This window comes from Suncus etruscus, chromosome X (genome assembly GCF_024139225.1).
Source record: "Suncus etruscus isolate mSunEtr1 chromosome X, mSunEtr1.pri.cur, whole genome shotgun sequence".
NCBI lineage: Eukaryota > Metazoa > Chordata > Mammalia > Eulipotyphla > Soricidae > Suncus > Suncus etruscus.
In genome coordinates this window covers 74,297,096-74,320,857 of record NC_064868.1, presented here as the reverse complement: position 1 = coordinate 74,320,857, position 23,762 = coordinate 74,297,096, and the positions used below count along the sequence as shown (strand labels likewise).

Here is a 23,762-nt window from a genome sequence, read left to right as displayed (position 1 = left end):
GCTGATCTGGGAAAGCTGGATTTTTAGTCCCTTCATGCCTGTTTGGTTGCTTTTTCCCTCCAGGAGGCTGGAAAGACTCTGAGCAGGAACAGGAAAGATGTCTGGTCTAGTGCTGCTGATGAGACTGATTATTGCCCAATTTCCCATTGTACCAGGGCTCAAAATGATCATGACCCCAAGAGGGACCATAGGGGAGCAAATGATTCAGGTGTCTATACAAGTACTCTCAGTTCATTGCTTCTGCCTTTGGGATTTTACCTCACACCAGCCTATAGGGTAGGACTATGCCATTCCATGGAGCTATGAAGAGAGAAAGGGATCCCTGGTCATTGCTTTGTTTTATGTGTTGAGAAGGGGAACCTCAAAACTGGATAGGATGGGGTGATGGTAAAAAATAATTAAGCAGCTCATTGCAGTCTTTTATAATCTTTCTGCGAAGATGAAATACTTTGACCCAACCTCTAAGTTCAAATCCAGGGATTTTGCCATTTGAAACTTCTGTCAGAACCCCTTTGTCAGCCACAGTTGGGTGACATTATGAGCTCAAGGAACCTGTCAACAATTTGCACAGTAACTCTTTCTCCTCTCTCTTACCATTTCTCTAGCAGCTACCCGAAAAGATTCAATTCCACAAGTGTTACTCCCTGAGGAAGAAAAACTCATCATTGAAGAAACCAGAAACAATGGCCAGACCATCATTGAAGAAAAGTAAGTGGGGGTGAGGGCATTGAACCTATATTCATTCTCCTGGGGACTGCAACGAAGATTCTAGCAAAGTAATTAACTCTTATAAGGCTTCGGTGAAAGTGAGGGGCCAGAGAGGTGGTGCTAGAGGTAAGGTGTCTGCCTTACAAATGCTAGCCAAGGAAGGACTGCGGTTCGATCCCTGGCGTCCCATATGGTCCCCCAAGCCAGGGGCGATTTCTGAATGCTTAGCCAGGAATAACCCCTGAGCATCAAACAGGTGTGGCCCAACCCCCACCAAAAGAAAGAAAGTGAGCACACCTCATCTGGGAATGTAATTCGATGTTGCAGTTGGGGGTTCTTAGGAGTGCAGTCCCCCAACCAAAAGGAAGGATAAAGAGATGTAGAGAACTGTGCTGTAGTGGTCACTGTCCCTGCATATAGCAAGATGCTTCCAGAAATGAGTCAGGCCTGGGATTTCCCATTGAAAATCATTGACCTCATTTGAAATCAAGCAATCCAGTGAAATCAGCATGTTCTCACCCTTTCATAGATGAGGTTCAGAGAAATGATGTCTCTGGGCTCCCTTTGCAGAGGGAAATTGAAGTTTGGGGGGGGTGGGATAAAGCCAGTCTTCATTACTGTATGGCTGCGAGAATAAACACGGTGCAACCAAGTAAGTCATTTTTCTAAACTTGAGTCATTTCTGAAGTCAGGCCTGAATTTGCACAGGGCAGCACATTTCAGAGCACCTGGCATTGTCGATGTGTTTTTCCATCTGGCAAGTGAAGCAGCAAAGCAGCAAAGCCACATGGTGAGGTGCCTGAGCTTCAGAGGAGCACAGCCCTGTCTCATGATGGTTCCTAGTTGAGGGCTTTAGCTCTGGATAATCTCTTGAGTCCCTTCACTTCTCTGAGCTTCGATTACCTTTTCTATCAACTGGGTGTGCTGGTAATACTTTCAGTGTTGTTGTGCAGGACATGGAATGATTAAGCATAAAGATGAGCCCCTGACCATCACTCAAGAAATGATCTTGATCCTTGCTTGTTATGAATCCTCCAGCTCTGTGAATCCCATAATGACCCTGAGGCTTCCATGAAATGCACTTTTAGCCTCATTTGGGATATAAAGACAGTAATAGCAAGAGAGGGCTGAAGAGATAGGACAGCAAGGAGAACACTTGCTGTGGATGTAACCAACCTGGGTTCAATTCCTGGCATATCTACATGGTCCTGTGAGCACTGCTAGGAGTCATTCCTGAGTGCAGAGCCAGGACAAAGCCCTGAGCATTGCCAGGTATGCTCCCCCACAAATAATACCAAGAGAATTTGAGAAGGAAACAGAATATTTATGGTTAGAGGGTGAGTAGGTAGTGGGAACAAAACTGGAACCCTGATCTTCAAACTTTAAGGGTATGAGCCAGAAGAGAAATCAATTAGTCTTCCACAGGCAGTCAGATCGCAACACATTTTGTAGTGTGTAGGGGGAATGTATAGTATATTCCAGAAATAAATTGCCTGATTTTGCATATGGTCAAATGAAAAGGGAAATTCCATAGCACAGCTATTAGAGACTAGGCATACCTTGTAATACTCTCATACATCAGATGTTGTTCATTCTATTCCAAAGACAGAGGAACCTTACACTTCAGTTGAACCCTAGTTTCTTTCTTTAAATTTTTTTTATTGAATTAGCATTGGTTTATAACAGTCAATGAGTTTCACATCTGTAGCATTATAGTTCAGTATCATAATCTCCACCAAAAGTCTTGTTTCCAGCCACCTCTCTACATATCAGTTACCCTTCTTCACCTATTTTATCTCAGTCCCAACCCCTTTCTTTGCTGATAACTGCCGACTTGACACCGACCTTAATGGTGTCTTGGTGGATTCAACACCAATGGCAAGAGAAACAAAAGTGAAAGTAAACAACTAGGGAAAAATCAAGTAAAAATGCTATGCAGTCAAAGGAACTATTGGTTCAAATGCTAAGACAATCTATTGAAAGGGAGGATGGGAAAACACATTTGCAAATCTCCTATTCAATAAGAGTTAGTCTCCCAAAAATATAAAGAACTCATCTATGCAATTCAACAACTCCTTGATTGAAAATATGGGCAGAAGATGTTGTCTCCGATGTTGATTCTTACACCAAGCCAGAAAGTGAAGCCATTGGACAGTGCTAGACAGGCAAAGTGCAGAAAATGTGCATTTGAATGAGTCTGTGAGGTAGTGGTCATTAGCCTGTAAAAATGAGGAGCAGGAGAACCATTTTTAGCAGCATTTACAACATCTCAAAAGTACTCTATAAAAATGCTTTTATGGTGGTGTTTTTACCAAACAGTACTTCAGTGTTTACCATTAATATCTGACTTTTTATGTTCCAGGAGCCTTGTTGATACTGTTTACGCCTTGAAGGACGAGGTCAAAGAATTAAAACAGGTGATAAAATACGTCATTTTTTAATGCTCATAATAGGACCAGGCCTTTTACTAATTTCACACTCTGGTAGATGTCCTCAGGAAAGTTCCAGAAGCAAGAGGGTAAAGAGGGGATTTTTAGTTTCCTTGATACCAAAGTGATTTCTGTTGATTTTTCCCTCTGGCCCTGAGTTTGGTTTTCTGAGGCTAGCTTAGCTACCTATTTAGCACTTTGCAATAAATTCCCAAAGTTGTAACAACTTTTATTACAAGTTACAACTTGTCTGGGAGTTGTCAAGGGAACTGGAGAAAAAGAATAACTCGTTTTCCAGTTTAAGTGTCAATAGAACAATAAACCATGCTTTGTGGGCTCCTCTGCTGATGCAATCTAATCTGGGTCTCTCTTGAAAACTTGTCCTTGTATCTGAGGCTTAACTGTACCTGGTGACAAGGTAAAGGATGAGTTGGAGGAGGGAAAGAACAGAGTGGGGAGCACTTTAAATGCCGGAGAGATAGCATGGATGTAAGGCATTTGTCTTTCATGCAGATGGTCGATGGTTCAAATCCCAGCATCCCATATGGTCCTCTGAGCCTGCCAGGAGCGATTTCTGAGCATAGAGCCAGGAGTAACCCCTGAGTGCTATTACACATCTCAGGGCGAGTAAGAGGTGTAAAGGTTCTGAGTTGAGACCAGGCATCTGTAGCTGCTTAGGAGGAGGAAAATAAATAGGAATGAGGCTCATCCAAGATTTTCCATCAAAAGACAATAATGGCATGTCGAAATTGGAAGCCAGAGGTTTCAGATGAAACCCCCTTATTCGGTCTACACTTGCATCACTTCGTGACACTGAAATCCAGACCTCAGAGCTCACTGGTCCAAACAGGCCATACAACAAATCTTTGATGTGTACATACAAAGTGGTATATGACTGTCGTGTGATATGGTGATGGTGCCCCTCACAGACATAAGCAGATATAAGAGAAGTTGTGAGGGGAATGGGAGATAATAGTGGGTATAGTTTCAGACATAACGAGTCAGAGGCATTGGCAATAATACAGCTAGGTGGAAATAGGTTGGAATTTGGGACTGTGAATCTAGTGCCAGGAGAGATGAAGTCATTACCACAGAGACTTGCACAGCCCTTTTTTTTATTAACATAATTTTTATTTTGATCATAGTGGCTTACATATTGTTGACAATAATATTTAGGTACATATTTACATTAAATCAGGGGGGATTCCCGTCACCAGTTTGTCCTCCCTACTCCTCTGTTTTTGTCCTACCTCCCATATCCTCTTCCCTCACCCCCAGGGCTGCTAGAATAAGTGTTCCCCTCTGTACCTAGTAGTACTTAGTAGTCTTGCACCTGTTTGGTCCTGATGCCTCCCTTATTTCCCCCTCTAATTGGGAGGCAGGGCTAGGTAGTTCAAGTTATGTGGTTTTGTTTGAAGAGGAGAAAAGTAATAAAAGTAATAAACTGGGGTAAAAGTCTAATACGTGCACAGCCCTTTTTAAATAAGTACTTTTAGACATATATCTTTATATTTCACCTTTATTACAGACATTATTTTTACTTATGAGAATATTAGATGTGAACAACAGACATTTTAAAGGAACATCAAGTAAAAGTACTGTGTTTTAGGTTATCAAATTGCAAAGATATAATATTTTTCGTTTGGGGGCCACATCTGGTCTTCTCAAAGGTTACTACTGGCTCTCTACTCTGGAAAACCCTGGTAGGCTTAATGAACAATTTTGGGTGCTGGGAGTCAAACCCAGTTCAGCTTCATGCAAGGCAAACACCTTATTCTCTTAGTATTTCTCTGGTTCCACAAAATACATTTTATTATCTACTTGCTTCATTAATTTTTAAAAATTATTATAATGTTAATATTGTCAGCCCCTTCTTGCCCTGATACTACCCCCACCCTTTTCTTTATCCCACTCTTGGTAACCTCAGTGTTTCTCTCCTCTTTCTTCCAGTGTATTTTCTACATTGAAAAATATTGAGTATTTCTTTGGTGTCTCTGTAATGAAATTATTTAAATTCAAAATATTAAAGCCCCATAGATTTCATTAAAAACACCAGTTGTCTAATGTTTATCTTTCAGATTTTTAACTGAAACCCAATAAAACCATTGCTCATTATCATTAAGTTAGTATGAGATTTCCCATGATTACATAGGCAAGGTTTGTGCCCTTTACCAGTTTGAAGAAGTTACAAATGACAGACCATTACCCATGTACCCCTTAAAGATTTAAGTCTTGGGGGGTGGAGAATATTGCAAATTGGTAGATAGAGGAACCTGGTGATGAAATTTGGTCAATAATAAGACTTAAAATTTATTGCCCCAACTTTCCTTTTCCTAAAATGTATTGACTCACCATGAAAGTTATTCATAATTGAGCAAACAGTCTTCTAATATCAATCCCTTCACCATTATGTACTTCTCTCCACCAATAGCTGCCGTTTCCTTTTCACCTCTCAGCCTGATAAGTTATATTGTATATGACTTTACCTCCTTTCAGCATTTTTTCTTCCAGGATGACCTCATTTATTCACCATTGTTGTATAGTTCTTTTCCTGACCTATCTCACAAACCAGTGCTCTTTCTTTTTTTACTGTCTTTGAGCATTTGTTATTCCACTATGATGCTTCTTTAAATCCCACATACATGTCTGTCCCTCTGGCTCTGACTACTTCACTCATTATGAATTATATATGAATTATGATGACCCAGGGGGTCATCAAACTATGACCTGCTGAGGACATTTATCTGGCCTTCTGAGTGTTTTGCCACCATTTTTTGTCCTGCTTATCAGCTGACTCGTCCAGGGTCCGCAGTGCGCATGTGTGAGATGTATATGCACTCTCCGACTCCTCTCCTTCTCTCTGTCTCTCAATGACACCTCTCAGTCTTGGGCAGGGGCCCTTGGACTATAGCCCACCAAAAGCAGGCCCATAGTTCCCACTGAAATACTGTTAAGTTTGTTGATTTAACTTTATGTGTTCTTCATTTTAAATACTGTATTTTTATTTCAAAATAAGATGTGCAGTATGCATAGGAAATTGTTTATAGTTTTTTAAATGATACTCTGGCCCTCCAAAGGTCTGGGGGACAGTGAACTGTCACCTTGTTTAAACTGTTTGAGGATCTCTGCTCTAAATCCATCCACATAACAGAAAATTGCATGATTTCATCTTTGTCTGTGGATGAGTAGCATGCATATAGTCTATCCAATCATCTGTTCTCAGGTACTTGGGGGTGTTTCCAGATTTTTCCAACTTTCTTTTTTTTTGTTTTTTTTGGGGGGGCTACACCCATTTGATGCTCAGGGGTTACTCCTGGCTAAGCACTCAGAAATTGCCCCTGGTTTGGGGGGACCATATGGGATGCCAGGGGATTGAACCTCGGTCCTTCCTTGGCGAGCACTTTGCAAGGCAGACGACACCTTACCTCTAGCGCCACCTCACTGACCCCCCAACTTTCTTTTAATGCTTAACTTCTTTTTAGCATAGCGATCTAAAAAGAGACTTAATAGGATTTCTATTCTCGTGACATGATGAATACTTCATCCGTGTCCCAACCTGTGTTCCATCCTAGATAATTTTCTGTGTGTACTGGAGAAGATTGTGTGTTTGGCTTTTGTGGAAGTGTAAAATTCTATACATGTTTACTAATCAGAGTTCCCAGTTCCAATATTGGAATTCCTCCTCTATGTTTATTGTTTCTTTACATATTTTCTGTTCCATTGGCCTATGTAATGATGCTGGGTTGGGATGGTAAATTGTTACCTTTAATGTATTTATTCAGGTCTATTAGTTCTTTAAGAACTTTAAAAATTTATTGGGGCATTAATCTCTTAATATATACTCTTCAACTGTATCTCTCATTACCTTATTCTCTGATGAAGGGGGTGTTCTGTTTATGACTGAAACCCAACTATAATTACTTGTAATCATAGTGCTTAAATAAAAATAAAAACAAGACAAAACAAAACAAAAAACCTTATTCGAGCCTTATTTTAACTGAAACAAATATGAATGTACCTGCGATTTTTTTCTAGTTTCCATTTGTCTGCATGATTTTTTTTCAGTCACACCCAGTGATGCTCAGAGGTTTGTCCTGGCTATGCACTCAGAAATCATTCCTGGCTTGGGGGACCATATGGGACTTGGGGGGAACCGAAGTGTTGTCCTTCCTAGGCTAGTACGCTCAAGGCAGACACCTTAACACTTGTACCATAGCTCCGGCCCCATGTCTGCATGATTTTTTTTAGCCCTTTACTCTGCTCATGTGTTTATCCTGAAAGTTCAAGTGTGGGTCCAGAGCAGTAGTGCAGCAAGTAAGGTGTTTGCCTCCTTACACATGGCCAATTTATATTCAATCTCTGGCACCCCATATGTTTTTGGACCACACTTAGCAGTGCTCTGGATGTGGTGCCAGGGATCTAACCTAGATCAGCTACATGCAAATCAAGTACTTTATCCTCTGTACCAGTATATCCACTGTTATCTAATCACTGTTAGCTACTGAACATGTGGCAACAGATCATATACTGACTGTAAAAACGGGGGCTGGTGTGACAGTACAGTGAGTAGGGCATTTGTTTTGCATGTGTCTGACCCATGTTAGATCTCTGGCATCCTGTACGGTCCCCTGAACAACATGAGGGGTAAGTCCCGAGTACAGAACTAGGAATGACCCCTGAGCACTGCTGTGTGTAGCCCCCAAACATAAAAACAATCCACACAAAAATATACAGACTGCAAGAAACTCAGACTTGGAAAAGAATAACTGGCAGAAGAGACAATATTCTAGTATTCACTGCACGAAAGGTAAACACCCTACACACTGTACTATCACTCTGGCCCTTGAAAATATTTGTTCTTCAAATCTGAGTGATTACATGGTAAGAGAGATGATTTTTTGTTTGTAGGTTTTCTCATTCAAGACTTTGAATACATTATACCATTTCCTCCTTGTAGTTTTATTTGAGAACTTCTGAGTCCTGTGGGGGTTGTTTTGTATGTATGTATCTGCTTCTTTCTTACTTACTGCTTTTAGAACTCTTTTTTTGGTTCCTGCCTTTTTTGATTACTATGTGTGTTGGGTCTTTTATTTCAGTTTATTTTGTTTGGAATTCCTCTGGATTCCTGGATTAGGGCACATTTCTCCCTCAGATTGGAATTTTTTAATCAAATCACCATGGTAACCCTTCTCATACCCCCACTCTACTCCACCCCCAGTCTACCACTTTGACAGACACTTCAGAGAGTTCTTTTTATTGTGTGGAGGGGGGGACACTTGACAGTGCTCAGGTATTACTCCTAACTCTAAATCACTACTGACAGTACTTGGATGCCAGAGATTATACCTAGTTCAACCACATGTGAGGCAAGTGTCCTGAATTGTTACTATCTCTTTGGTCCCAGATTGGGAAAGTACTTGATGCTTGCTTCTTCCACTCCATTTTCTTTCCTCTACTCTTTTTTTACTCCCATCCTGGAACCCCTATGATATAAATACTGATTCTCGCAGAACTCCCACTAAATATTCCATATTGCCTTCATTTATATATTTTCCTCTTTTTTAAATCTAATCATCATGAATTAGAGTTAAAAGTTTCTCATTATTTAGTTTCGGGCATACAGTATTCAACACCAACCAGTTCCTTTATCAATGTCACCACCACCACCCCAATCTATCTCTATTGCAGGTACTTCACTCCTCAGTAGTGGTCCTACTATTCCTTTACCTAACTTATCCCCTCTACCATCAACACAGTGGCAAGTTTCCTACTGAAGACTGGTTATCCTGCTCTTTATTTCTGGTGCCTTTGGGCACTTATTTCCCTATAAAATTTCTTTATAACTCTCGTATGAGAGCAATTATTCTGTGTTGGCCCCCTCCCTCTGACTAAATTCACTCAGCTAATACTTGCTAGATCTATCCATATAGCAACAAATGGCATGACTTTATCTTTTCTTATACTCAAGTATAAGAAAAAAAAATATATATATATACCATGTTTTAATCTGTTCTTGGCCATCTATTCATGGACACTTGGGGTTTTTCCAGATTGGCTGTTATGTATAGTACTGCAATGTTATTTTTTAATTATATAAATATTTAAGCATCATGATTGCAAGCATGTTTCTAGTTGGGTTTCAGTCATAAACAGAACACCCTCTTTCACCAGTGCAACATTCCTACCATCAATGCCCCCTGCCCTCCCCCACCTCTGCCTGTATTCACAACAGGCATTCTACTTATCTCATTTTTTAACATTGCCATGCTAGTTATTAGTGTAGTTATTTCCCTAACAGCATTCACCACTCTTTGTGGTGAGCTTCAAATTGTGAACTGGTCCTTCCAGTCCTTAACTCTATAGTCTCTGGTCCTTATTACAGTAATGGCTTTAACTTTTCTTAAAACCCATAGATGAGTGAGACTATTCTGTGTATATCTCTCTCCCTATGACTTATTTCACTCAGCATAATAGATTCCATGTACATCCATGTATAGGAAAATTTCATGACTTCATCTCTCCTGACGACTGCATAATATCCCATTGTGTATATGTACCACAGTTTCTTTAGCCATTCATCTGTTGCAGGGCATCTTGATCGTTTCCAAAGTTTGGCTATTGTAAATAGTGCTGCGGTGAATATAGGTGTGAGGAAGGGATTTTTGTATTGTATTTTTGTATTCCTAGGGAATATTCCTAGGAGTAGAATAGCTAAATCATTTGAGAGTTCAATTTCCAGTTTTTTTGAGAAATCTCCATATTGTTTTCCATAAAGGCTGGATTAGACGGCATTTCCACCAGCAGTGAATAAGAGTTCCTTTCTCTCCACACCCCCACCAGCACTGATTGTTCTTGTTCTTTGTGAAGTGTGTCAGTCACTGTGGTGTGAGATGGTACTTCATTGTAGTTTTGATTTGCAGCGCCCTGATGATTAGTGATGTGGATCATTTTTCACGTGCCTTTTGGCCATTTGTATTTCTTCTTTGAGTAAATGTTCTTCTCCCCATTTTTTGATGGGGTTATATGCTTTTCTTCTTAAGTTCAGTCAGCACATTGTATATTTTTGATATTAGCCCCTTGTCTGATGGGTATTGGGTGCAGTTTCTCCCATTCTGTGGGTGGCTTTTGTATCTTAGGCACTATTTCTTTCGAGGTGCATAAGCCTCTAAGCTTAATATTGTCCCATCTGTTTATCACTGCTTCCACTTGTTTGGAGAATGCTGTTTCCTTCTTAAACATGCATTTAGTTTCAATGTCATATAGTGTTTTACCTACATGTTGTTCTATATACCTTATGGTTTCAGGCCTGATATCAAGGTCATTAATCATTTGAATTTGATCTTTGTGCATGATGTTAGATGGCGGTCTGAGTTCGATTTTTTGCAAGAGGCTAACCAGTTGTACCAACACCACTTGTTGAAGAAGCTTTCCTTGCTCCATTTTGGATTTCTTGCCCCTTTATCAAAGATTAGTTGATTGTATGTCTGTGGAGCATTCTCTGAATATTCAAGTCTATTCCACTGATCTGAGGATATGTCTTTATTCCAATATCATGCTGTTTTGATAACTATTGCTTTGTAATACAGTTTAAAATTGGGGAAAGTAATGCCTCCCATTTCCTTTTTCCCAAGGATAGTTTTAGCTCTTCGTGGGTGTTTATTGTTCCATATGAATTTCAGGAGTGTTTGATCCAATTCATTTAAAATTGTCATGGGTATCTTTAGAGGGATTTCATTAAATCTGTACAATGCTTTGTGGAGTATTGCCATTTTAACGATATTAATCCTGCCAATTTATGAGCAGGGTATGTGTCTCCATTTACTTGTGTCCTTTCTTATTTCTTGAACAGGCTTTTGTAGTTTTCTTTGTATATGTCCTTCACCTCTTTAATCAAGCCAACCTCAAGATATTTGAGTTTGTGGGGCACTAATGTGAATGGGATTTTTTTAATGTCCATTTCTTCTCTATCACTATAAGTGTATAAGGCCACTGACATCTGCATTTTGATTTTGTAGCCTGCGACTTTGTTATATGAATCTATTGTTTGTAAAAGCCTTTTGATGGAGTTTTTAGTGTTTTCTAAATATAATGTCATGTCATCTGCAAACAGTGAGATCTTGACTTCTTCTTTCCTATCTGGATGCCCTTGATATCTTTTTCTTGCCTAATTGCTATGACAAGTACTTCCAGCACTATGATGATTAGGAGTGGTGAGAGAGGGCATCCTTGTCTTGTACCAGATTTTAGGGAAAGGCTTTTACTTTATCTCCATTGATAATAATATTTGTCATCGGCTTGTGGTAGATGCCCTTGACTATATTGTGAAAAGTTTCTTTCATTCCCATCTTGATGAGGGTTTTTTTTTTTACCGAGTATGGGTATTGGACCTTATCGAATGCTTTCTCTGCATCTCTTTATATGATCATATGATTCTTGTTTTACTTTTTGTTGATATGATATATTATGTTGATTGATTTATGGATGCTAAACCATTCTTGCATTCCTGAGATGAAACCTACTTGGCTGTGGTGGATGACCTTTTTAATGATGCATTGAATTCTATTTGCCAGAATTTTGTTGAGGATCTTTGCATCTGTGTTCATCAGGGATATTGATCTGTAATTTTCTTTTTTGGCAGCATATTTGTATTATTTTGTTATCAAGGTGTTGTTAGCTTCATAAAATCTATTTGGAAGTGTTCCTGTTTATTAAGTTTTATGAAAGAGCCTTAAAAGGATTGGTAGAAGTTTCTCTTGAAAGGTTTGAAAGAATTCATTAGTAAACCTATCTGAGATTAGGCTTTTGTTTTGGGGAATATTTTTGATCACCATTTTAATTTCCTCAATAGTGATGGGACTGTTTAGATATGCTGTTTAGACCTCATCCTTATTTAACCGTGGAAGGTTATATGAATCCAAGAATTTGTCTATTTCTGCCAGGTTCTCATGCTTCATGGCATAGATTTTCTCAAAGTAGTCTCTGATTAACCTTTGAATCTCTGCAATATCTGCAGTGATCTCCTCCTTTTCATTTCTAATCTGATTTATCAAGTTTCTCTCTCAAATTCTTTGTGAGTTTTGCCAGTGGTTTATCAACCTTGTTTATTTTTTCAAAGAACCAATTTTTGCTTTTGTTGATCTTTCTAATTGTTTTCTGATTTCCACTTCATTGATTTCTTCTCTAAGCTTTGTTATTTCCTTCTGACTACCTACTTTTGGTTCCATTTGTTGATCACTTTCTAATTTTATAAGTTGTGGCATTAAACTACTCATATAGGCCCCTTCTTCTTTCCTGGTGTGTGCTTGCAAAGCTATAAATTTTCCTCTCAGTACTGCTTTTGCTGTGTCCCATAAATTCTGATAATTTGTGTCTTTATTGTGATTTGTTTCCAAGAATGTTTTGATTTCTGCTAGTAGTTACTCATAGCTCTCCACTAAGGAATCATTCCTGGTAAGCTTGGGGTCATATGGATGTCAGGGATCAAATGCGGGTTGGCCAAATGCAAGGCAAATGTCATACCTTCTGTGCTATCACTGTACTATTGTTCTGGTCCCAGAAGGTTCTTAATTTAATGGAGTCTTTTGCTTATTGTTGCTTCCACTGGCTTGGTTAGTGACACTGCTTCCTTAAGGATACCTCTAGGTCTATTATCATGGAGAGTTCTGTCTATATTTCCCTCAAGGAATCTTAGGGATTCAGGTCGGTTATGGAGGGTTATTTTTGTTGTTGTTTATTTATTTGTTTTTGCTGTTATTTTGCTTCAGAACCACACCTAGCAGCATGCAGGGGTTACTTCTCACCCTGCACTCAGGTTATGGTAACCCTATGGGATTCTAAGGACAAATCTGAGTCAGCCATGTACAAAGCTAATATTCTACCCACTTTACTATAACTCCAGCCCTATGATATGGAGGTCTTTAATCCATTTTTATTTAACTTTTGTGCATAGTGTAGGAAAAAGTTCTCAGTTCATTTTTCTTCCTCTTTGTATGATCTTGTCTACCTTGTCTTGGAGGTCATTGATTCAAATGTCCTTGTATCTGATTCTGCTTATGAGACCTGCTTTTGCACTTTTTAGCTCATATATCTTTTGTTTCTGTCTGAAGACGTTTTTTCATACTTTCAGATTTTCTAAAAGCTTATTGATGGTCTGTTCCATTTATTTCTTTATATCATTGGGCATCAATAGGATAGTTATTTAAAAGTGTTTTCTGGGAAGTTTAGAAAGTCTTCTGATTCCTTCCCTTCCCTCTTTTCTCCTCCCTTCCTTCCCTCTCATACTCTCCCCTGTCATTTGTCCCTCTCCTCTTCTTTCATTTCCCTCTCCTCTCTTTTCCTCCCCTCCCTCTCTCAAAGAATCCTTCTATTTAGATGAAGAAGCTTGGACTGGAGTGATAATACAGCAGAGAGGGTGCTAGGCTGCTTGCCTTGCGTGTGACTGACTCAGGTTTGATCTCTGGCATCCTATATGGCCCCCTGAGTCTGCCAGAAGTGATACTGAATGTAGAGCCAGGAGTAAGCTATGATCACAGCCAAGTATGGTCCTAAAACAAAAGAAAGCAAGAAGTTTGCAAAGGGTTAGTTCGAGAGGGTATAACTGAAAAAATTGAGAATCTTGTCGGAGAGAATCTTAGAAGAGGAATTGGAGGAAGGAAAATATAGTCAATATTGAAGTCTGGGGGCCAGAGCAATAGCACAGTAGCAGGGTGTTTGCCTTGCACGCAGCTGTCTAGGACAGACCTGGGTTCGATCCCCGGATTCCCATGTGGTCCCTCGAGCCAGGAGCAATTTCTGAACACATAGCCAGGAGTAACCTCTGAGTGTCACTGGGTGTGGCCTCCCCAAAATAGTAAACACTGCTAAGAAAATGAAACAATAGTGATGAGGACCAGGAGACCAGTCCAGAGTAGAAAGCTTGCCACCACAGAAGAGTAGAGAAAGGTACACTATGACAATGATAGTTGGAACTTATCTTGTCCAGATAGTTCTGGACAAGAATTGAACACTTAAAGGGGATAACGTGAGATGCATGGTACCCTTTAATTAATGACAGTGCAAACCACAATATCAAAAAGGAAAGAGAAAGGATCAAAATGATTGTCCCAGAGCTAGGCAAGGGAGAGTGGTTGGAGGGGAACTGGAGTCATCGATGGCCCAGTTCAATGATGAAGGGTGGTGTACTTTCTATGACTGAAACTTAAAGTATGAACAATTTTGTAACCTTTGTGCTTCTGTAAAGAGTTATTTTTAAAAAGAGAATGGGCAGAGTAAAAGGGACTTTATTTGATAATAACCTGTATTTTTCCTCCTCATAGGAGAATAAGAGGATGAAGCAATGCCTGGAAGAAGAATTGAAATCAAGAAAGGACCTAGAAAAACTGGTTCGGAGGCTGTTGAAGCAAACTGATGAGAGTGTTAGGTCTGAATCTGGTAGCAAGAGCTCCAATATACCTTAACCATCACTGTGCTCCTTAGCGTTGTCAGGTCATAATGAAATGTCCAGCAGATTGATTTGCCTCAGTTTGCTCATTTCTTTGATTCTTATATTCTCTCTCTTACTTTCTCTCTCTTCCTTCTTGCTCTCTCTCACACAATTTGCTTGAGTATTCTTGATTGGTTATTGCTTAGTTTTTCCCAGGAGTAAAAGCAAGACATGGTGGCAGAAGTTGCCCAATCTAGTATCGACCCAATGAGGAAATAAAAGTGATTGCAGGCAAATGGCTTTGATGGCCTTCAGATAGGCCTTTAATTCACAGTGCCTTTGCCACGGCCATTCCTCTCGGGACACTCTTATTGGACTGGCTGCTATCCCAAAGTAGCTGGCCATGGCTTATCAAATGTGAAGTTGACATGTCCCCAGCCATCTTCTGTACCCAGAAGCCTCTCAGTACCGAATATACTGAAGGCAATGCTTATTGAGCAGTGACTAGAATAGACTGAAAGACAAATTCTTTTGCCTGGTATTCCTTTTGTCTTTTCCTAGATCATGATGTGCCATCCCTCAATGATACCTTTTAAAAATGACTTCTTTGTGCTGTCTTTTAAGACCAAGAAAACAGTAGCACCCTAATTCCTTTTGTGTCTGTTTACATTGAACTCTGTGGGGCAGAAGTTTTGGTCTTCCATGTAAACACCACATCCACTATCAAATTGCATTGGAAACCCCTTGCTTGGGCAGCAAAGTTGATCATCTGTTCCCAGTGCATGGTGGGCTCTTTCCATAATCTTCTGCCTCATGCACAAGTGGTATACTTCTCCAGTGCTTTTAGGCAACCATACCAAGCAATGTGTAAACTAGTGTGTGCTGTGCTTAATTTAAAAAATATATAGACTGAACATTTACTTTATTTATGCTATGTATTCAAGTTGTGACTATGCCTTGAAAACAGTCTGCATTGGGAAGGCATTTTTTCCCACAACCACTTTACTTTACCTGATTGCTCTCCCATATATGTAAGCAGCTGTATTATTCATTGGCCTATTCATGCAGAAGTGGGCTGTTCAGTTTTTATATACAGATAGAAAGAGCCCTCTGATAGTTTTGTGCCCTTTACTAGTGAAGGGTGATTATTGGAACTGATCTTACTCAAGTTACTCATCAATCATACGATCACCTTTGTATTTCAGAAATTAGAACTGTAATAAATCAAGTTTAAGAGAGTTCCAGAAGGGCAGTACAGACCCAAATTTGGCAAGTTGAAAGATCAAATCAGTATAATCTAGCCCTCTCTCAAACATAGCTGAAATTTGGCCAGGAGAAGATCATTGAAAAGAGAGGGAAAGGGCCAAGAACTGAACAAAGATGTCTTCAGATACCTTTGATGGATGACTATAAGTGCAGACTTTGCTAGTGTTTTAGAAACAAAACTTGGAGCTTAAAACCCCCAGCTTGCTGAGAAGCCCTTTTTATTTCCAATACTGAGGTAATACATACATGGTAAGGGGCTGTTGACTACTTGATGCATGACAAAAGTGACACCATCCACAGAAAATAGACTATTTCTGCAGTTAGCCATCAGCCCAACTACCCTCAGCTATGTTTGGAAGCTGGGGAGTGCATATTTGAGGAATGGCTCTTGTGTTACTTATAAGCACAGCAATTCAGATATGCCATACTTCATATACAAATTTATAAACTACATAGATCTTAGCCTCTGCCCTATACATGGTTAGTCCTATCTTGCTATAAATGTGCAAACTATATTCATAAGCATCGGTTTTTGGGTGATGACAAAATACTTTAGTTGATAAGGTTTAGAATTGCTTAAAATATTGAAAGGCCTTTTTCTCTTTAAATGAAGTGTACATATGCATGTTTGGGGACTTGACCCTTCATATGAGAGGCCCCCAATATTCTGGGTAAACAAGCTTGTGCAGAGTGGTTTTCACACTCACACACTAAACAATAATATAAAGGAAATGAAGCCATGTTAATCTGAGAGCAGCGTCTCCATAGTTGTGTTGTTTACAATCCTCTGTAAGTGGGTATATCTGCCCTTGTAACGAAACTGCTGCCCTTAGAGGCTTGTCAGTTCATCTTCTGTCATGTCCCTTCTTTAACAAAGCTCAAATTTTCTAAATCGTTTTTATTTTGGAAACTTTTAAAATGGACATTTTCAATAAATAAAAAATAAATGCTTTATAAAATAAGTTCTGTGCTTTTTTTTCTAGCTAGCTAGTGGGCAAAAGAGATCCTGCATCAGCTTCATCTCCCATTTTCCTCTTTTAATGTCCATTCTCATAAACTCCTTACGCAGCTTCTACCTTTTCCACTTGGAGCAGAATGACAATTTAGTTTCTACTGTGTGAAGGTAACACATGCCATAAGATGGAGCCTTCCTTAATGTCTTCAGTGCTTTCTGATTTACCCCACTTATACACTTACTGTTTATACCTCTTCTCACCATTTCTCTTTCAATCTCAGCCATTTCCTGTTAAGTTTTAACACTTGATCTTTACTACTTGTGTTTCTATTTCTCTTTATATTTTGCAGAATTTTTGGTCAATTATTGTTATTTTGTATTTTGATCACAGTTGGAATGCTAGTATCAATATTCAGGATGAAAATATTTGCTTTACTAATGAAAGATGGATACTATGGTTATTTTCTGTTACTTCTCAGCATCAGTTCTTATTCTGTTTATGTTTCCCTGGAAGGCTAAAAGCATTACAGCTCACAGACTCCTTAAAACTAGAATTCTGAATGTAATGTGGGACTTGACATGTTTTTAGTTCCACCAATAAGATGTCTTTGTTCAAGAAAGGGGCCGGGCGGTGGCGCTGGAGGTAAGGTGCCTGCCTTGCCTGCGCTAGCCTAGGACGGACCGCGGTTCGATCCCCCGGCGTCCCATATGGTCCCCCAAGAAGCCAGGAGCAACTTCTGAGCGCATAGCCAGGAGTAACCCCTGAGCGTCACAGGGTGTGGCCCAAAAACCAAAAAAAAAAAAAAAAGACTTGGAAAGCTTAAGGCTGCTACATTCCAGGGGCCTGGTGGCTGGCAGGTTACTTCAAAAGTATATTTGTGACTTCTTTACATTCTAGTGTATGTATTTGCAATTTTGTGCATGACAAGCAGTAGTGACAACAAGTGATGATTGTAGTACCAGCATATATATATATATATATATATATATATATATATATATATATATATATATATATAATTTGGCAACTTGATTTGGATGACATGTTTTAATGATGGCCCCATAACTTCTATAGCTCCAGCCCACTTGTTTGGTAGGTATTGGTATTTACTGCTATTGGTAGGTTTGGTATTTACCTTTTTGCCTGAGCTGCTTTTTAGCAGTTCATATTCCCTCACCTAAAGCAATAGATATAATATTATACCTCCCATATGAGTACTGCACACTAATTGATGGATCTTCTCGAGCATCAACATTGCACTTCCCTTCCCATTCTACCTGTCTCTTAGATCCATATCCTTTCTAACACATTTTCTCTTCTGTACTTGACACCATTCATTAGCTTGAATTTTGCTTAACCACCTACTCTTGAAAAGGATTAATCAACTCTTAATTGACAAATCCAGGCAATGCTTCAATTACCCGTTAACCTTTCTGTTGTATTTAACTCTTGGCTCCTTTATAAATCTCTTCCTTGGCTTTCATGATCACACATTTTCCATGCATCAAAATCATAAACTCTAAACACTACTCAGTTCCATTTCTGAATCTGCAGCCTTTGTTTCCTAGATATTGCTGATCCTTCTCATTCATTGTCTTTTCTATTATATGATGTCTTCCTAGACAAGCTGTTCTATTCTGGTTACTAAATACAGATGATTGGGGCCAAAGTGATAATACAGCAAGTGGGGCGTCTTGTATGCAGCTTACCCAGGTTTGATCCCCAGAACCCCATATGATCCCTCAAGGTCCACCAGGAATGTTTCTTTAATGCAGCTTTAGGAGTAAGTCCCGAGCATTGCCTATTGTGGCCCCAAACAAAAAATTCAAATCACTTCCTTTTCAATATTTTTTTCATCCTCACCTTTCCCTTGAGATCCAGGCTCTTGGAGCTCAGGAGAGTTATCTTCTAGATATTGCAGCTGAAGTATCTAGCAGCATGACAATGCAATATGTCCAAAGCTGGGTTTATCTTTTCCCAATTCTACTTTCTTAATGTTTTTCATCCCAGTGAATATACCCTCACTATTTAATTAAATCCATAAAAACAAGTGTTATCCTTTTCATCTTTCCCTTAATCCTGTATAAATTTATCTGTTGACTTTTTCTCAGTATTAGTCATCAACTCTTACCTCTTTCTAAAGAATCTTTAATTCTGTTCACTCCCCCTGACTCTCTCTACTCCCCCATGGCTTTTCCCTGTTTGAGACTATGTTAATTGTGTTGGATTAATGTATAACTTTGCTGCTTGTATCAAATCTGCTATGGCTTTTTAGCTACCAGTGATTTAAAATAATCTGATTATGTCACATCTGTTTAAATTATCTGGGGGGAGGAGATGGGGAGATAGTACAAGAGTAGAGTAGTTGCATATTGCCAACTTGAGTTTTTTTTTTTTTTTTTTTGGTTTTTGGGCCACACCCGGCAGTGCTCAGGGGTTACTCCTGGCTGTCTGCTCAGAAATAGCTCCTGGAAGGCACGGGGGACCATATGGGACACCGGGATTCGAACCAACCACCTTTGGTCCTGGATCGGCTGCTTACAAGGCAAACGCCGCTGTGCTATCTCTCCGGGCCTGCCAACTTGAGTTTGATCCCTGGCACTACTATGGCTCCCTTTGCTCTACCAGGAGTGATTCCTGAGCACTGATCCAGGAATAAGTCTTGAGAGTAAATGGCTGTGGCCTCCCCAAAAAAACAATCTTTGGGCTGGAGAGATAGTACAAGGGTTAATTCACTTGCCTTGCATGTTTATCAACCCTTTCCAGTCTCTGGCACTGTATATTGTCCCAAGCACTTCCAGGAGTAGCTCCTGAGTATAGAACAAGAAATAAGCCCTGAGAACTTCTGGGTGTGGCCCCCAATTCCCCCTTAAAGCCCCCCAAATTAAAGAACAAAACAAAGGTAATCTTTTCTACCACCCACCATTGATTTCACTGTTTCTCTTATGTCCTGTAATAAACCACTGATGCCTAACATTCCTTTCCCATTTCTGATCATTAAGCAAATTCCTTTCCATGAGGAGTCATCTCTGCTATTTCCATGAACTCATGCTTTATAAAAGGCATACATAAGCATACATGCATGTGTACATATGTACTACCCAATTTGAATTTTGATTTTATAACAAGTAGAAATTTGTAAAATATCAGGTCCAAAATATATTATACAGATTTATCTTAATCTTTTTATTTTTAACTGAAATTCAAATTCAACTAGGAATCCTGAATTTTTTTGTTTGTTTGTTTTTGTTTGTTTTGCTTTGTTTTTTTGGGCCACACCCGGCAGTGCTCAGGGGTTACTCCTGGCTGTCTGCTCAGAAATAGCTCCTGGCAGGCACGGGGGACCATATGGGACACCAGGATTCAAACCAACCACCTTTGGTCCTGGACCGGCTGCTTGCAAGGCAAATGCCGCTGTGCTATCTCTCCGGGCCCTGTTTGTTTATTTTTTGTTTTGGCCACATTCAGCAGCAATCAGGGGTTACTCCTGGCTCTTCAATCAGAAATTGCTTCTGGCAGGCTCGGGGGCCATAGGAATGTGTCAGAGATTGAAATAGGGTTCTTCCCAGGTTGGCTGCATGCAAGGCAAATGCCCTACCATTGTGCTATCACTCCAGCCCCTATTCTGAATTTTTATCTGCTACATGTAACAACTTATAATATGTGTGCACATCAATTTATACATATAAATGAATACGTGCTTTAGGAGCACTGATGTTTTAATAGTAATGCACACAGTCAGTGCCCTGAATTTGGTTTCTAAGCATTACCTTTTATGACTTAAAGGAACCAGGATTCCTGGGAAATGACAATGTTCAAGTAATTAATAATTAATAATAATAAAAGTTCAAGTCACAGGACATAGGTGTCAATTTGAAGAGGCCCCCACTGTTCAAATAAGGGGAAGTGTATGTTCTAAAATTGGGACAATGAATTTTATGACATTGAAAAAAGTAATAGTCTATAAGTTTATTCTGATTTAGTGGAGAGAAAGAAAAGGTTTTAATTCAGTACTATGCTGAATGTTGACTAGTGAAAGTGGAAAGGACACTGAAGTTTAAAAGCCACCATATTATTGACATCTGTAAATACTGATCCAGGCAAAATAATCATAGCATATATAAAAACACAGGGATGAATGTTAATGATATGTAGAATATTTGGTCTTAAAGTGTTTCCTCAAAGACACAGTAGCTATGGAGAGATGAATAACAGTTATAGAATGGTAAAATCATTCTACCTAGACTGATCAAAGTTCAGATCAGCAATAATGAATAAATGGTCATCATGAACCTTCAGACATTTAACCCAGTGAACACGACATTATTTATGTAGTTTTCTGTCAAGGAAAATGTAACTTGAATTTGATCATGAGTGTTATATATGGAGGCTTTTTTTATATAATATGTCTCTATAAAATCCTTATCTCTGCCTGTTGTCCCACCTACGACCTTCCAGGTAGGGATGCTGTGGAGAGCCTAATAAATAGTTTTCCAGCGAAGTGCTCAGGGTCTTTTGGGACAGCTGGCAGGCTCTGGAGTTTTTTGTTTTGTTTTGTTTTGTTTTGTTTTGTTTTGTTTTGTTTTTGGAGCTGCTGGCAGGCTGACAAAAGATTCTGCATCCGACCTTTTTGCCTTTTTACCCTCCTGTCTGTGTGGATAAATATTACCAAGATTGCTTCCCTTTCCTAAGGAATAGGGGAATGGGAATCAATTTCTCATTCTGGGAGTTCTTTGAGGATCCATCGATAACCAGTCTAAGAGTAAACCTGACACAGCAATGAGAATATCAGACAAACTCATTCTGACATCATTTTTAAGTGGAGAGGTTGTGCTATATCAGCCCCAAACATTATGCCATAAACAAACTAAAAACTGTGAAGCATTTGTGATTAAAGATGATTAAAGAGAATAAAGTACTGGGGTGGAAGGCAGTGAAATAAAATATTATTAAATATTTAATATTTAAATATTATTTTTTTGCCACACCCGGTGATGCTCAGGGATTACTCCTGGTTATGCGCTCAGAAATCGCTCCTGGCTTGAGGGACCATATGGGACGCTAGGGGATAGAACTGCGGTCCATCCTAGGCTAGCACTGGCAAGGCAGATGCTTTACCACTCCGCACCACCATTCCAGTCCCATATTCAAATATTATTAAGCTTTTAAACACAATGGCAAAAAGTCCATGTTAAAATTAACAATTATTTAATGGCTATAAAAATATATCATATTCTTAGGCAATGTACACTGTAGCATTTAGGAGTGAAAGCTAAGAGGTATGTAGTATACCTCAAATGATTCAGAACAGCTGATAAAATTGTCCTTTGTAGTGTTTTTACAATGAATTACACCTTATATGGAATAAAGAAGTAGCATGTTTATCAGGCTACAGTGATTATACAGCAAATAAGAAACTCTAACTGAAAAAAAAGAAACTCTGTGTCTCTGTGTCGGGCCAGGGATAAATCTTAAGTGCAGAGCCAGAAGGAAGCCCTGAGCACTGTCAGGTGTGACACCCCCCCCAAAATAAAAAGCAGTGACATGTTTATAAAAGTAATTAGATTAGACCACTGTGATCACAGTATTATAAGCAGATCAGAAAATACTCAAATTCGTAATCATTTTTAAATGTTTACTTTGTTTAAAAAATACATGGCATTGTGGGTATAGCTGACCACAATACATTTGTTTCCATATAAGTGAGAGCAAAGCTATTGAAAAACACAGAAAGAACAAAGACAAAATGGAAGAGAATAATTTTTTAAAAGAGGAAGAAAAAAAGTACAGTGGCAAGCAAATTTGTGAAAACTGTTGTATCTCCAATAAAGTTATTAAGACAATGGCAAAAGGTTAAGTAAGCTCCTGTTATTAACTGTCCATTCTATTACTGGTTTCTAAACATTACCTGACCTCAGCTACACATTGGCATCTAATTGGTGTGTTCCTATAGGGACGATGGCAACAAACAAATGATGTTGCCCGGGAATTTAAAGCTCTATTACGGATACTGTGGCTTTTGTGGGATGTATTCTCAGCTCCAGACTTCCTGTAAGGAGGAGGATGCAGAGGGAGGGTGCCTGCACTCGCTCCTAAAAAAGCAATCATGATATCAACCCAAATATTGGCATTCCCGAAGTTTGGTCAGATTGGTGTCTCCAAAGAGAATTGTAGAGGAGTAGTAAGTCAGAGCCATAAGCAATGTGGTGGTTATAGGTGATGTAGGCAGCAGGTGTGGCTTTGGCAGGGTGTGGGCATGGACCACCCTCTCCTCCAGTGATTGCCAGATTTTGGCTGCATGACCAATGTATCCACGATTTTCCATGGCTTGGTTTATATCTCTTTCAAGAAAAGTCTGAGTCTATGGAGCTGGCCCGTTGTGAACAAAGCAACTGCATTTGTGGGCATGGTTACAGCTGGCAGGCCTCCCAAAAGAAGGAAGATGCAGGGGGAGGATGCTTGCACTTTCTTCAAAAATCCCTGGTGATGTCAACCCAAGTACTGGCATAACTATCTCTGATTAGGCAGATTGGTGTCTCCAAATATAATCATCGAAAAGTTTTATCATTTATTAGACCAACTATGAGAATGTTCAAATGAAGTTTGGAGAAAATATGTACTAATTTTGCAAAGCACTGTGAAAATATAATAAAAACACATTGGTGATGGGAATGTTGCACTGGTGATGGGTGGTGTTCTTTACACGACTGAAACCCAAACACAATCATGTATGTAATAAAGTTGTTTAAATAAAAAAATTAAAAAAGAAAATATAATAAAAACATGTTCCCTCATTTTATGAAAAGTATGATTCTCATTTATTGTTTACCATATGAGTGAATTTTATTGTAGTTATTTTTGATTCAATGAAGATAATTTTTAAATGGTTTACAATTCCCTACCCATTGTGATGCTTCTTGTGATGAGTGGGAGTCCCAGTGATCTGTTGTGCTCTATGACCACACACTGGATGTCAACCAT

The 23,762-nt window shown here is 39.2% G+C and overlaps 1 protein-coding gene across 1 annotated transcript in view; it reads left to right on the top strand.

Annotated features, from left to right (window-relative positions):
* ARHGEF6 (Rac/Cdc42 guanine nucleotide exchange factor 6) overlaps nt 1-14,648 on the top strand; it is a 208,368-nt gene extending 193,720 nt beyond the window's left edge. The window contains exons 20-22 of the mRNA XM_049766604.1: nt 609-708; nt 3,071-3,125; nt 14,453-14,648. Of these exons, the coding sequence (XP_049622561.1) occupies nt 609-708; nt 3,071-3,125; nt 14,453-14,593 (296 nt within the window). The 3' untranslated portion in view covers nt 14,594-14,648. The remainder of the gene's footprint in view (nt 1-608; nt 709-3,070; nt 3,126-14,452) is intronic.
* The last annotated feature ends 9,114 nt before the right edge of the window (nt 14,649-23,762 follow it).